The 13,860-nt window shown below is 41.3% G+C and overlaps 1 protein-coding gene across 2 annotated transcripts; it reads right to left on the bottom strand.

Moving 5' to 3' along the window:
- Positions 1 to 1,807: 1,807 nt before the first annotated feature.
- On the bottom strand, positions 1,808 to 11,285 carry STARD4 (StAR related lipid transfer domain containing 4). Of its 2 annotated transcripts, none has more exons than XM_025203528.1 (5): positions 11,164 to 11,285; positions 9,651 to 9,696; positions 8,632 to 8,758; positions 7,477 to 7,591; positions 1,808 to 6,724 (listed from the first exon to the last, which is right to left on the bottom strand). In XM_025203528.1, the coding sequence occupies exons 1-5, from the start codon at positions 11,183 to 11,185 to the stop codon at positions 6,498 to 6,500; spliced, it is 537 nt and encodes a 178-aa protein (XP_025059313.1). In that variant the 5' UTR covers positions 11,186 to 11,285; the 3' UTR covers positions 1,808 to 6,497. The 2 variants fall into 2 exon arrangements, with proteins under 2 accessions (XP_025059313.1, XP_006023176.1); XM_006023114.3 differs by having other exon boundaries at positions 9,651 to 9,700; positions 11,164 to 11,278.
- Between the last annotated feature and the right edge of the window lie 2,575 nt (positions 11,286 to 13,860).

Genomic DNA, 13,860 nt, shown 5'->3' on the forward strand with positions numbered 1-13,860 from the left:
GCAGCCATTTTAGATCCCTGGCTGCCTATATAAACAGAGCAGTTTGCTGCTAGCAAGCCAGGCAGCAACATTGCCTGGCTGCAAGGCTGTATACAACATCAGGACAGGAGCTGTAGGGGACAGTTTGGAGGCTCCTGGTCCTGGGCATGACCTAAAACTGCACCCTGCCAGGAGTGGGTGGCTTCGTGGGGCTCTCAGTGGCACAGGAGCCCCAGGGAAAATGCCAGGCTACTTACCACCCCAGTGAAAGGTGAGTAGGGGCACCTTAACCCCAGCCCTCACCTTCGGGTGGGTTACCTGAACCATCTGATCCAGGGAAGGCCAGGTAAGCTTCAGGAAGCACCTGAGCTGGGAATAGGGAACCCCAATCCCTGAGTGCAGGCAGGAGGTGTAGACCCAACCAAGGGACTCAACTGGTCAGTGCTGGGGCCAGGACCAGAAGGGTCAAAAGGGCCAGGAGCCCAGTGCGAAGAATGCCCATATACAGCGAAGAAGCTCAGGGTCTGACTGGCCTGAGATGGGGTCAGGACTTATAGGGAAGCTGAAGGTCCCATGGAAGGGGCCACAGCCAATGAGTGAAGGGGGACAGTTGAGTCGACTGCCTGAGATGCCATCTGTGAGGTTTGTGCCGCAATGTAGGGATAGAACGGAGCTGTGGATAGACCCCCTCAATATCAAAGTGTATAATGGGCAGCCTCCTGCCTAACTAACACCTTAATTATGTTCCATCAAGGCATGGCAGGTGAAAGGTGGGCAGTGTGCCCAAAGGCAAGTGGGGAAACTAGCACTGTGGCTAGTCTGGGAGCCCCACTTTGCCACACCTTCCAACCCCAATTTTCTATGAATTGGGCCCCATGGAAAGCATTGATGACAGGAAATCACAAAGGTGTTGGACTTCATGTTTTTAATTTACAGTACAATCATTCAAAAAATAAATACATCCTTAAAATTACACACTGTAAATTCACAATCAAGCCAAACTAAATTCAACTTTGATAAAAAGGGGTGCAACTTGATTGGCTTTAACCAAATTGCACCCATTTTGCCAGCAATGAACTTGAAACAACTGACTCAGAATAAAGATTCTATGATTTAAGAAAACAATATTGGTGTTTGTGTGGGTGTTTTTGTATAAGTCTTTAGGCAGCATAAATAATTTCTTTCCAAACATTTAAACTGTTAAATGCATTTTAATTTGGCAAATAATGGAACGCAAGTCCAGAGAAAACACCATTCAAGAGCAGGACCTAAACCATCATTTACTTAAAGTGCCCAGAACTGTGCAGTGGAGACCAAACTTATCTAGCACTAACTCAAGGTAGTCAAAAGGTATTGTTGTCTCGGTGTTGCCAACTCTCATGATTTTTGGTGTTGTTCTAAAAAAGTCTACGCTTCAGGAATATGAAAAACTTAGCTTTTTTTTTTATATATATATATATATATATATATATGGCAAAGATTTAAGGGTGCAATGCAAAAGGGAAGACTGTTTTCAGGTTTACTTTACTATGCTTAGCCACTTTTCTTAAACACATCCAAGGGACTATGCATGCAGAGCCCCAAATACATTAAACTAGTAGCTGGACTGAACCCCTGTAAACAAAGACAGCCCTTTAAAAACCTTAAGTCAGTAATTCTATATACACGCAACACCTGCTTAACGCTGTTTCACTTAGCACTATTTTGCTATAACGCTCATTTTAAATTAATACCTGATTTCACTTAGCGCTCAGCGAGTTTCATTATAATGCTCATGGCTGCCATCTTGGGGCATTAAAAACAATTGCAGTCACCATCTTGGGTCATCAAATACTTTCAGTTTTGTTTAATGCTCATTTCACTTAACGCTTGGTTTTTCAGGAACCAATTAAGAGACCTAAGCAGGGGTGGCCTATACTTCTATTTCTAGGCACTTGCTACTCCTATAGAATAAGTTCTGAACAGCGTTATCTATGCCTAGTTGTTTTGGAAGTACTCTAGAGGCCTAAAGTATTATTTTTGCTGTGCTCCTTGCACAACGTGAAAGATCTAGGTGGATGAAGTTCTTGCAAACTGTCAACAAAACTCGGTCCACGTGAGTAGAGCTGACCTAATGGAAAATGGCGCCCTGGGCAAACTTTTATTTTGGTGGCGCCCCACTGGGCTGGACTGGGTATTGCTTCTTCAGCCTGGAATGGGGATCAGGAAGGGTGACCAGGTGTTTGGTACCTTCCTGACCACGGCACCGTGGGCAGTCACCCACCTCTAAAGCTGGCTCTGCATGTGAGGATGGCAGCTTTCTACACATTCCTCTTTCCTCCCCTCTTCAGAGCTGTAAAATAAGTGCTGGCATGTATTTTTCTCCAGTCAGGTTGTTGGCTCCCTCTACAGGGATACTCTCAAACTTGCACAGAGACAGCAATCTAAAGAATTTGTGGCTGGCATTTAGTTCCTTGGTTTTCTCTGTTCCCCATGTGCTCAGTTCACAGTCCACTAGGAGAGGTTTTAGGGAGAGTCTGGAATGGAAGTCCTTGCTCTCATCCCCAGCCCTCCTCACTACTTTAGCTATGCATAGACAGGAGGGAAATCTGGTCCCTGAGAACACATTAAGACTTACAAGTACATCAAGTTTCCCACAACTGTAGCCATACTATTGTGTAATGAATACATAATATTTAGCAACAGTATCAACATATTTGTATATGCCCTAGTAAATACCTACAAGTCAATGTACATTTATTCTTGGTGATTTGCCTGGTTTCAGAAATGTAATTGGCTACTTTTACTTACATGGGCTAGCATCTTGTCAGACCATCTCATTCATAGTACAGTTCTGTCACTGTCATCAGGAGTTTGTATTGCATAAAATATGTATTGCCTGCCTTATTGAAAGCATCAATAGTAGGTATATGTTATACTACAAAACTAGTCCAGTTCTATCTGTTGACCACTGATAACTAATAAAATGCAGCCTGAGGCCTATTTAACACTTGACTTGCATTAGCAGGAAATGAGCAGTCTTTAGATCCCCAGCTGTTAGAGATGTTATGTTGCTATTATAGTTTTCTACATTATAGGGAAAATGCAGGTAGAATGGTTCTTGAACATGCCTAAACTCTTGGACTTCTTCTTTTCCTTGTGGAAGACTTGTGAAAGAAAATGTATTCCTTCAAGTACTTTTTTGCCAGCATACTTTCTTTGAAAGACCAAAGCAATTCCACTAAACTCTGTGTAAAAATATCCAGTGATTACAAGAGGCATTTGATCAGGACCTTGAAATGGCAGCTTTTTGGAGCACACACCTTATAATCTTTAACTGTAAAGTGCCAGGTGCTACATCACAACACATTTCATCCTTCAACAAAAGGGGGTTTTGTGCTCCTTTCAACTGTGTCCTCAAAGCACTGAAGTGCCTTTGTAAATAAGAGGCTCAAAGTGCAAACTCTGAGGGACAGAAAGAATGAAAACTGCCAGAATGATTCCCTTCTAATAAATATTGTAAACCTCAATTATTTGGACACACTAGGTCCTGAAGAGACACTAAGGCTACCTAAAAAAACATTGCTCATATTTTTATAGATAGATAGATAGATAAAATATATAGCATATACATATATATGAGGGGTTTCACAGAACTTCCTCCTAGATACCAGCTACTGCCATTCCAATATTGCTGAGCTGTTAGGGCCTCTGGCACTGACATTTGTCCTTACAACACATCCCTCTGGAGATGAGAGGGGAAGTATGTCCAGGTTAGTACTGATTTGTCAGTATCATAGTAAGCTAGATTTTCCTGCTGTGAATTACCAGCAACAGGAAAAAAAAAAATGCCCTTCACAGAAAAAGGTGGAGGCAAATTGGGACAGCAGCCAAAGACCTTGAAGGTCTACAGAGCTAGGAAGGAATAAGAATAGTAGTAAGTGGTCTGCCTACAGGCTGGAAGGCCTGCATGGGAGACGATATGGAAAAATCTATCTCCAGATCTTTCCTCATAGCTCTGTCCAGTTCCTTTGCACCCCAAGATGAAGGGATGTCTCCTTTGGGACCATAGGGAAACAGGGGAAATAGAGAAGATGAAAGCACTTGATGCTTCCTGTTTTCTGTGCCACAGCAGATAATCTGGGCTTGCTGTTTGTGAAAACGGATGTCCTTATTTATTCTAAGAAAAAAAAACTTTAAAAAAAAATCTCTCTACTTGAACAATGAAATGAGCAAATCTCAATTGCTTAGTATTTAGGTTGCAAATGCTGTGAAAGAAAGTTGGGTTTCCTTCAGAATTTGTTTTCTGACTCTCTCCTCCCATCGTTGACTGGTTTTATGAAAACGGAAATAGTCGGTTTGCTGAGATTAGAGTATCCCTCTTGAAATGGCTTTAAGTTTGCTGAATCTACTACCTCTCACTTTCCACCCATTTAATACATTACAAAAAAAACAACAACACAGTTGACAGAAGCAATGCATTACTTCGATCTGGCTCTGCAGCATCTCTATACACTGGGTGCTTTGCACATTAGATAAAAGTGCCAAAAAAGGCCCCACTAAACCAGATGTTGGGTGAGCCAGGTCCCACTACCACGCTGCCTGTGCTGGCCTCAGCACAGGAACACGCCAAGTTTAGTTTTTGTTGTTGTTTTATTTTTATTTTTTTAATGTCTGCAAGCACCCTACTTGTATTGTCTGTCAGTCATAAATGTGTCCAGCTGGGAGCTGAAATGCTAGCATTCAAATATGTCCTGCATTGGCTACACAGCTACATCCTAATGAAACTAAGTACCTGTTAAACACTAATCTTTTATGGGTTGCAATGTGATTTCCCACCCCCTTCAAAGTAAAAGATGCATAAAAAAACAACCAACCCTTGGGATAAGATATGTAAATCTATACAGGTCCTTGACAATGCAGATAGTAGGAAGTTTTGGGGGGGGGGTTGTGTTTTTTTTTGTTTGTTTTTTTTAATTGTTTGTTTTTTTTAAAGCAATGAAGTGCCTAAATACCAGTTAAGTGTGGCCCTTAGTCCCTACATGGCTTTAAACTACTCTGTAGACAGGCTTTTCAGTCTTTGGATATCCAGGGTCTCAAGTTACATCTTTCCCTGTTTAAACTACTTAAGTTTCTGAAGCATCTTTACATAGATTTATACATTGCTGCAGTCACTTGCTTAGGAGCTGCTGCCTGTGCGGCACTACTCAAGCTAGTTCTGGTACTACTAGCAGTGGAACTGTGATGGCATAAAGCTCAACATAGGCTCATCGCCCAACTACTTTTCCAGCATCTTCAACAGGTTTTTTAGCCCCTAGGGAGCTCTGACCTAGCAATGGTTACAGTTTGAGCAATACCCAAGCTGCTTGAGGTATTTCTGTGCGAACTGGCAGGTGCACAAATATCTGCAGCATAGATGGACATGCTCTTAGTCTGGTTAGAGTTATTCCAGATTAGTCTTCATTTTGGAGAAGGCCCCCTCAGTTAACCAAGGAAAGCCTATATGCTGCACCATTGCCATATCAGCCCCTCTGTCCTGCTGTAGCAGTAAACTTCTCAACCAATTTGAGGATATAATCAAACAAAACAAAAAGGGTTTTCAGTGTTGTTTGTTCTTATGTTGAAGAGTATGGGGGACATGCCTCTAAAACTAGTAACATTATCTATATAGTCTTCAATGCAAGTTCAGTCACCAATACACATCTGCTTTTTTAAAAAATTGGATTGTGTGCAGGGATGAGTGGATACAGCAGGAATTTATAGCATGATAAACAAGGGCCTGATCAAAAGTCCCCTAAGGATTATGGAAAAACTACTGAGCCTCCACCAAGCTTTGGATGGGCTGTAAGTGCATTTCTGCTAGCTACGGCATTTAACAATCAGACAAAACCACATTATGAAAAGCCAAGACCTCGGGCATTTGAGGTTGCAAGTGTGTAACTCCCAAATAAGAACTCTATTTTAAAGTGATTTAATACCTGTCTAATATCCCTTTGGTAAGCCTTAACAGACATTATTAAAATAAGTATGGATTAATAAACTGGAACATACAGAAACTACAAATGCTCACGTACAGACCAAACACTTTAAGATCTTTACCCGTCCATTCCTTAAACACAAAGAATATAAAATTACGTTTGCAATGAGGTGCTGCCAGCACAGAAGGCCCACGTTTGTCACACAAGTGCTGTTCGCTCACAACTTCAGTGAGTGTAGAGGTCACTTCATATTATCAGGTTTTAGCCCATGTTTTAGATAGACTTTTTCTAGGAAGCAAGGGATTTTGTATGGTCATACTGTTAGTTTCAGAAGGCAGGAAACACAAGCTTAAGTGCAGAAGCAAAATATGTACATACCTGCTGGATATCAGGCTGAAATGTTACCGTTAAAGTTGAATCCCTCTTAAATATAGCTCCTGATGTTAACTGGAAAAATACCACTACCCTCTGAAGTAAGCAGCTAAACCATGTTCAGCATAATACAGAGAGAAGGAAATAGATGATTGCAAGAAACATACAGAGTTCTAAGTCACTATGTGACTACGTTTTCAGTGCCTTTTTGAGGTCGGAATAAAAATTAGCCAGGCTGCTAGCCATGGCAGTATCTACTGCAGATTGCGGAAGCATCCCTCGAAGTTCAGTCTGGATGAAGCCCGTCAGAAGACTCTGGTCAGGGTTGTCCTTAAGTGGGACACAGAACCAACCGCAGGGGTGATTAAATCCCCGGACAAAATTAGGTCTTACTTCTCCAAATTCAAGACTTAGCCCTAGTTTTTATTTTAAAAAAGAAATGGAAGGGGGAAAAAAAGTAAGAGAACATAGCCATAAGAATTGAGGAATCATGATCCAAACTGGGAGCCCAGCTGCACTCTTTGGCACATCAGTACACTTTTCACTGATGATCAAAACAGAATGCAGCTCTTTTGTCATAAAGCTGTATTCCACCAGGTAATTAACCAACTAAACCAAGATAAAGTGGTATGTGAAATAACCCAGTTAAAGCAAATACAAGGCAGAAGCTTCTATATAGGAATATTACAAGAAGTGCCAGTCTCACCTTTAAAAAGGCTTAGCTCAGCAGTCAAATTTCTGGATACTGTTCTCTGTCTTATTTTTAAATAAATCAAGGTGGTACATTCATTCCTCCCTCTTTTCCACAGGCAGGCAGAATCTTTTGGCATAAGACCATGTGTTTACTCCCATATATAAGCAATTTCTAAATCCAGCTCCACCTGATTAATAGTGTAACATCAGGCTGTGCACTTCACTTGCCATACTTTTCCCATGGTACTAAAGATTAGTCTCCTGTAATTGCTCCAAATGTTAATATACTCTTGGATGGCACTCATATTAAAAGCAGTGTACAAATGTCAGGTAAGCTGATCTACACAGCACTCCTGTATACAACTATCCTGTGTGTGTTTAAATCTTATATCTGAAGGGGAACAGAATAGCATGTGTGCTTAACTCCAAATCCAGGGACATGCTACAAAACAAGCAGTGGTCACTGATGCCTTACCACATGACAGCAGGCCCTCTTCATATTGAGTAGTATAAGATAAATCAATGAACTCTCTTGGTGCTATGATATTCCAGAGCTGCCCAGCAGTGGTATAGCGCATTACACAACAGTTCTTCATGAGGGGGATAGGGGAAAAAAATAAAAAATAACAAACATCAGTTTAATTAATGTTCCTATGAAACAAGTCTCTTGAACAAAGTAAGTGTTGTGGGGTTTGGGGTTTTTTTGTTTTTTCTTTTTGTTTTGCACTTACATTGCACTTTTCATCTTGAATTACCCATTTTAGAAATGGCTACAGCCCAGGGGTGCTCAAACCCAAGTCCATCGGCCACACACAACCCATGGCACTGTGTCATCTGACCCTGCAAATATGCAGTGCAGCGAATCCTTTCATGTGTGCTGAATGCATGCTGTGGCACATCACCACCTTTGAAGCACCACAAAGCACACAATCGCACTCGTATGGATGCGCCCTAGAGGTTCTCAAATCTGGAGGCGGTTAAGCATACTCGGCATGCTCAGTTTGCGGTTTAAAGGCTACTTTATTCAAAGTGCACTTGCATTTAAATAAAACAAAACTGAAATTCAACAAAACGGAATTCAGCCTTCACCAGCTTTCTAGAAGGACTTCAAGTTTATGTAGTTATTAAAGACCATAAAAAATTAAGATTTCACAGTATCTGACTGGAACTAAAGCAAAAAAATTATTAAACAATGTACAAGCCAAAAATCTATTGGCTTTGAAGTTATGAACCATAGGTCCCTAGTAGTCAAGATAAGCCTAACCAATGGCCAATAACTGCAGACTTCAGAGAAGTCCGAAATGAAACAACAGAGAAACTACTTTTTTGGCAAGTCTTACACTTCAGTATACATTATTATTCTAGTTTCCCCACACAAAGCCCTGATTCCTCCTGAGACTAGCCTATTTGGAACAGGTGAAGCTGTAGTTTCACAAAGTATGCTGGTCTTTTAACTTTAAAAAAATCTACATCCTACAGAATAGAAGAGAGCACTCTCTAAAAACTGCATTTGAGGGTCTTAAAAAAAAAATTTTTTTTTTTAAATCAGACATTGTAATGCCAGCCCCCTTCCTCCTCCCTCCCACCACAAGAGTGCCAAACCCTTTTATACATTAGAAAGATTTCTTACCTCTTCAAACTCTTCAACAATGTCCATGGTAGTCATTAAGCTATCCCAGTGTAGTCTATACGAACCAGGGCGAATGTGATCTACTATTCTGTTGGTGACATCTTCTACCACCCCTTGAGTTTTGTAGCTAAAGAAAGATTGTACATTTGAAATGTAAGTATATAATCTTTTCATAAGCCGTCTCCTAGCTTTAGTATACATTTACTGTAATACATTACTACCTGAAGATAAGTATCAAGCAAACAATTGTGTTGGAGAGGCCATGTGCCCTCTCATATACCCCTGCCCTTGTGTCATCCAGGCCATGAGGTTCCCCACAGGTCTGAAAATTTTGGGGTGGGGGAGCAGTCTCACAGCTTCCCTGATGCCAAATTTTCAAACCCATGGGGAGTCCTGTAGGCTGACAGCATAGCCCAAGCTCAGCGGATCATTTTCTGAAGAGTCTCAGGGAGAAATTATATCTATTGAAGTAAATGGAAGTTTTGCCATTGACTCTGAAAAAACCAAGGTTTCTTCCCCAAGTTGTCAATACCAGTTATTTTCAAGTTAAGATAAAAGCATTGCATAATAATATCATAGGAAATATACTACAGAGATTCATTCTATACTGGGAGGAAGACAGTCTGGATGATCTAGCCCAGCAGTCAGCAACCTACAACCCGTGGGCCAGATCTGACCTGCAAAGAGGCTGGATCCAGCCTAGGAAGGTCTGATCCGGCCTGGCAGATACAAGGGATTGGGCGACACATAGCTGTGCCAAGTTGCCCGTCTGCTCCACAGCACCCTCCTTTGCAGCCCTCCCTGCTGCTCTCTCATGCCTGCGCTTACCCTTGTTTGGGGGGTGGGGATACACAGCTTGAAGCAGGAGGCTGGGATGCAAGTCCTGGCCATGGGGGGCAGGGGGAGCAAAATGTCTCCAACCCCTGCTCCTGCTTCCCTCATTTCAAACTTCTATGAAGTAAGTTTGTGGGACTGTAAAAACTTTTTTTTTCTTTTATCTAGTTTAAAGCTAAACTTACAGATATCCACTGAATTCTTTGGATGGCTTGCGCCACACAGTTGCATCTTTCTGGGAAGTAGGGGGGAAAAAAAGGAAGTAAGTAATGATATAATCATATTAACTTATGTTCTTTTCTAAAGTGACCATCAGTCTACTATCCAGGTGCTTCTCTGTGTTGCATGCATTAGGAATAAAAGAATACATTTCAGAGATCCTTTCCCAAAAGCATACTGTTCATTACAAATGTTTAATTGAACTTTAAATCCAAAAAGAAAATGGTAATAGTAAATGCACCATTTTAAATTAGAGTTTTGCAGTGCCGAGTACCTGAAAATCTTAATAGCTTCATTATGGCTCTGCTGATTTATCTGAAATACTAAGAATTATAAGTCATCCAAATATGACTAAGTATCACACTGCACCTCCTGTATCCAAGACTTCAGAATGCTTAGGTCACTTTAGGAGATGCTCTAGGAATTTCTATTCTCTCCTCTCTAATGAATGCAGTGTTATCTTTCACCAAATATTTATCCAACTGTTGAGCTGAACTTTGTGCCTGGTTTCTGAAGGCATGCAACAAGAATTAAAGAATAAAACTCTTTACAGGTCTAGGAGATAATCCCAAAAGGCAAAGTTTCCTTATTCAGGATCACTGAGGTGTAAGTGTTCAGAGTTAGAAATAGGTGTCAGGCAGTAACTTCACTCAGCTATTACATGGATAGTTTCTTTATATAGAAGAGTGCTTACTAAAAATGAGGTTATACAAGTCCACATTTCCAGGCCTTGTTGAGCAATCCTAGGGACTAGAACAGTCAAAGGAAACCGTAGATTGAGCAGTGAAATTTATGAGAGGCCCTAGAGAGACGGTGGTTTAAGACATCTGCATCTAAGAAAAGGACAAATATCCTTTCACTGGTTTCTGAAAGAAGGGAGTTGTCTTTATGCTGTTACCCTCTTCCCTCCCCAGTTATAAGAAATGGGATTTTCTTATATTTTGTAAATAATGGATTTGGAAAGTACTTGACTCCACATCACTAATATCTGTTCCAAAAGAGAAACAGATCTTTAAGACCTCAAAGCTGCTATTACTCAGAGGCAAAATACTTATTCTTGATCCTACTGATTTAGATAGGCTTAGACCAAAAAAACTAAGCTATTTCAAATGAAGAAAAATGAACTGAAATTACATTTCAAATCACACTTCCTTTCAAGGGAAATCCCAAGCTTTATACAGTTAAGCGTGGGGAACTGTTCGAACTATTAGAACCTCCCAAATACAGATACAAGTAAGGATGTAAAATACTTCTGCAAACAAGCAATGGAAATTCATTTTTGGGATTTAAACTGAAGCAACCCTAGGACACTGCTGTGTAAAAAAGACCTCTATCCAAAAGCACTGTGGGTAAACGTATCAAAAGCATAACCTGCCATTATCTTGGAGCAAGTAAAGAAAAGATTGGGAAAAAAAAAAGCACTAATGTTAATATGAAGAAAATAAGCCCAATTACATACAAAAAGACTAGATCACTTACTGTTTTCTTGGCAGGCCGCCATTCACTATCTTCAATGTTGTAGTACTGGATCAGAGTATTTTTCAGTTTTGTAGCCAGGGAAGCTGCATCTGGAAGGATTTCCATTCTTTTCCCTGTGTACTGAAATTTTACAATTACAATTAAAATAAAGATCAGCCCCAGTGTCTCTTTCTACCTAAGTAATTCCAATTAACTTCAAAACCAAAAGTAAAATGAGACCTGGACTATGAATCTGGAATATGAACCCAGAAGTACTCTTTGCCCCTCCCACCCATTGCATTCTGAGTGGTTTAGTCTTCATGCATGTACTTATACATACATGCATGAAGACTAGAACATAACTAATTTCAGTGGATTTTTTTTCAAATTGATTATGCTTAATTAATCAATACAAATTTTGTTTATATCCACTTAAAGCAATCTTGGTCTTGAATTTTTTAAAATCAGAAACGGTTTGTTTTCAGTCTGGTGCGCAAGGAAAATCTGAAAAGAGAGATGTTTTTCTTCCCTCCCTAACCTTGACCATTTTATTAAATTTGCTTTGTTTATAACTGGCCGTGTCTACACATGTATTTATGCCAGCTTAAATTAACTGTGAGGTAAATTACTGTGCAGTAAGCGAGAAAAGGCCGGTGTCTACAAATGCAGTGTTAATGCGCTTTAACGCCTACATGCAGACTGACTTGGGACTGAAGTTAGTCCCAAATCAGTCCCCACACACAATGTTACTGCGCAGTAAGGCATCTACATGTGTGTTACTGTGCAATAATTAATTGGGTATCAAATTTACACTCAAGTCGGCATAAGTTACCATATTCACTGCGCAGTATGGGCATGCATGCGTAGACTCGTGCCCATACTACACACCAGTTTCGGTTACTGCACAATAAATGTGAACGTGTAGATGAGCCCACTGAGAAGTAGAGGTACTGCTCCATCCTACTGAGAACAGTGACCCTAGTTTCTTTAGGACTTGTGTACCTTATCAGTTCACCTTTCAAGGAAAAATATTCAAAGGAATTTTGGCTGAGTGCCAGCAGTCCCATATGGCTCTTATTCCTGCATTTCACCATTTTTAAAACCAAAGTTCAACGCTGGTTGTATTTTACATAACATTCAGTTCACCCAGACAGGCTGACTGCCATCCAGAAAAACTGTATCACTACAAATCTGTAGGCTTCTGTAAGACTCCAATGAGTTTGGATTAGTTTTCTATTCTTTTTTGCGGAGTTGCCTCTCAATTCTAAGCTTAAAAGAAATTCACTTTACAACATCTTGACTTTGACATTAGGAAAGTTACCTACCTCCCACTCTAAGTACCCTGACAATGTAGTTGTAGACTGTTTTAATGTCCAACTCCCTTAACATAAATTATCCAGAAAAAGGGAGAATGCAGAAGGTCCCATATCCCCAAGTGCTTTCGTTATGTCCCAATGTTCACAAAAGGCAGTGAGGGGAGGTGCTTTAAAGATGCCTGAGGCAGACTATCATATCAAAGTTCAATTTCAAGAAGAACCGCATGTCAAGATTGCTTACACAATTCTTTCATTTAGTCAAAGCAATCGGCATTCCAGATATTGCAATGCTAAGTTGCCTTGTACTGTACATCTTTTTTTTTTTTTTTAAAGGTACTACTGACAATTACTATGTTACTGACATACAAGAAGTCAGACATTAGGAAAACATGAAAATATGCTGGTTTCAACTAAGTAGCCCAAAAGAATTAACAAGCCTGTCCAAATTAGTATACGTCTTATAGCACAATTAGAGAAATTGGAAACTTGCCCAACTAAAAAGAATCCAGTTGAAGTGAGAACAAAGATGGGATAAATGTCATCCAGTTTGATTTTTATCTCACTAATTTGTATTACAGTAGGAGTCCATGACAACAGAACATAAACAATACTGGAAACGTGACTTTTCCTAACAGCACTGAAACTAATAGCTTCTGTGACAAGACATCAACACAGCATCTGAAGGCTTCACAAGTATATATGAATTCCACTCTAGGAAGCAGGAAGTCTATAGTGCAAGGAATAATAAACTAAGCTTTAATTTAGAATTAGATTAATGAGCCTGGGGATGAAAGGATAGCTGACTCTGTGAATAAACATGGGGGTGAAAGGACGGCTGATTTTTAAATTAAATCCTTGCAGCAGGAGCTGTATAAGCCATTTCTTCCCTCCCTCCCCGCAAACACTAATAGCCAACCCCAGTGGTTGTTAACCTTGGTAGACTCAACGCAACCCACAGCAGGGAGAGTCTGAATCCGGCCTCTCCTGCAGCGGCGTGGTCAATGCGCTCGCGCTCTCCCACAAGAGGGGAAACGCGGCTTCCCACCCGCGTGGGCACAGGCACACACGGACATGGGGACAGGCAGGGGCACAGGCGGGCATGGACACGTGCGCACACACACATGTTCGCGTATGCACACGTGGGCATGCGTGTACGCGCGCGCGTGCGAGAATTCACACGCACATGCACACGCGAGCACACACACGGGCGCGAACACGCACCACGCACAGGCACGCGCACGCAGGGACGCCCGTCCATCCCAGAGGACAGCAGTGACCCCGTTTCCTTAGGGCTGGCCCCCGGGGCAGGGCCACGCGCCGCCCTCGTGCCAGCACTGACCCCCGTCCCCCGCAGCCCTGAGCCGCCCCCGGCGCCCGCCCTGCACTACCCACCTACCGGCCC

This window comes from Alligator sinensis, unplaced genomic scaffold (genome assembly GCF_000455745.1).
Source record: "Alligator sinensis unplaced genomic scaffold, ASM45574v1 scaffold30_1, whole genome shotgun sequence".
Classification (NCBI taxonomy): domain Eukaryota; kingdom Metazoa; phylum Chordata; order Crocodylia; family Alligatoridae; genus Alligator; species Alligator sinensis.

Bases quoted from the DNA above. Each gene is read 5' to 3' on its own strand.
- STARD4 (XM_006023114.3), bottom strand. From the start codon at position 11,268: ATGGAAATCCTTCCAGATGCAGCTTCCCTGGCTACAAAACTGAAAAAT. The intron at 9,701-11,163 runs GTAAGTGATCTA...CCTACTTCCCAG, and splicing joins GGCGGCCTGCCAAGAAAACA to AAAGATGCAACTGTGTGGCG. The intron at 8,759-9,650 runs GTAAGTTTAGCT...ATCTTTCTTTAG, and splicing joins AAAGAATTCAGTGGATATCT to CTACAAAACTCAAGGGGTGG.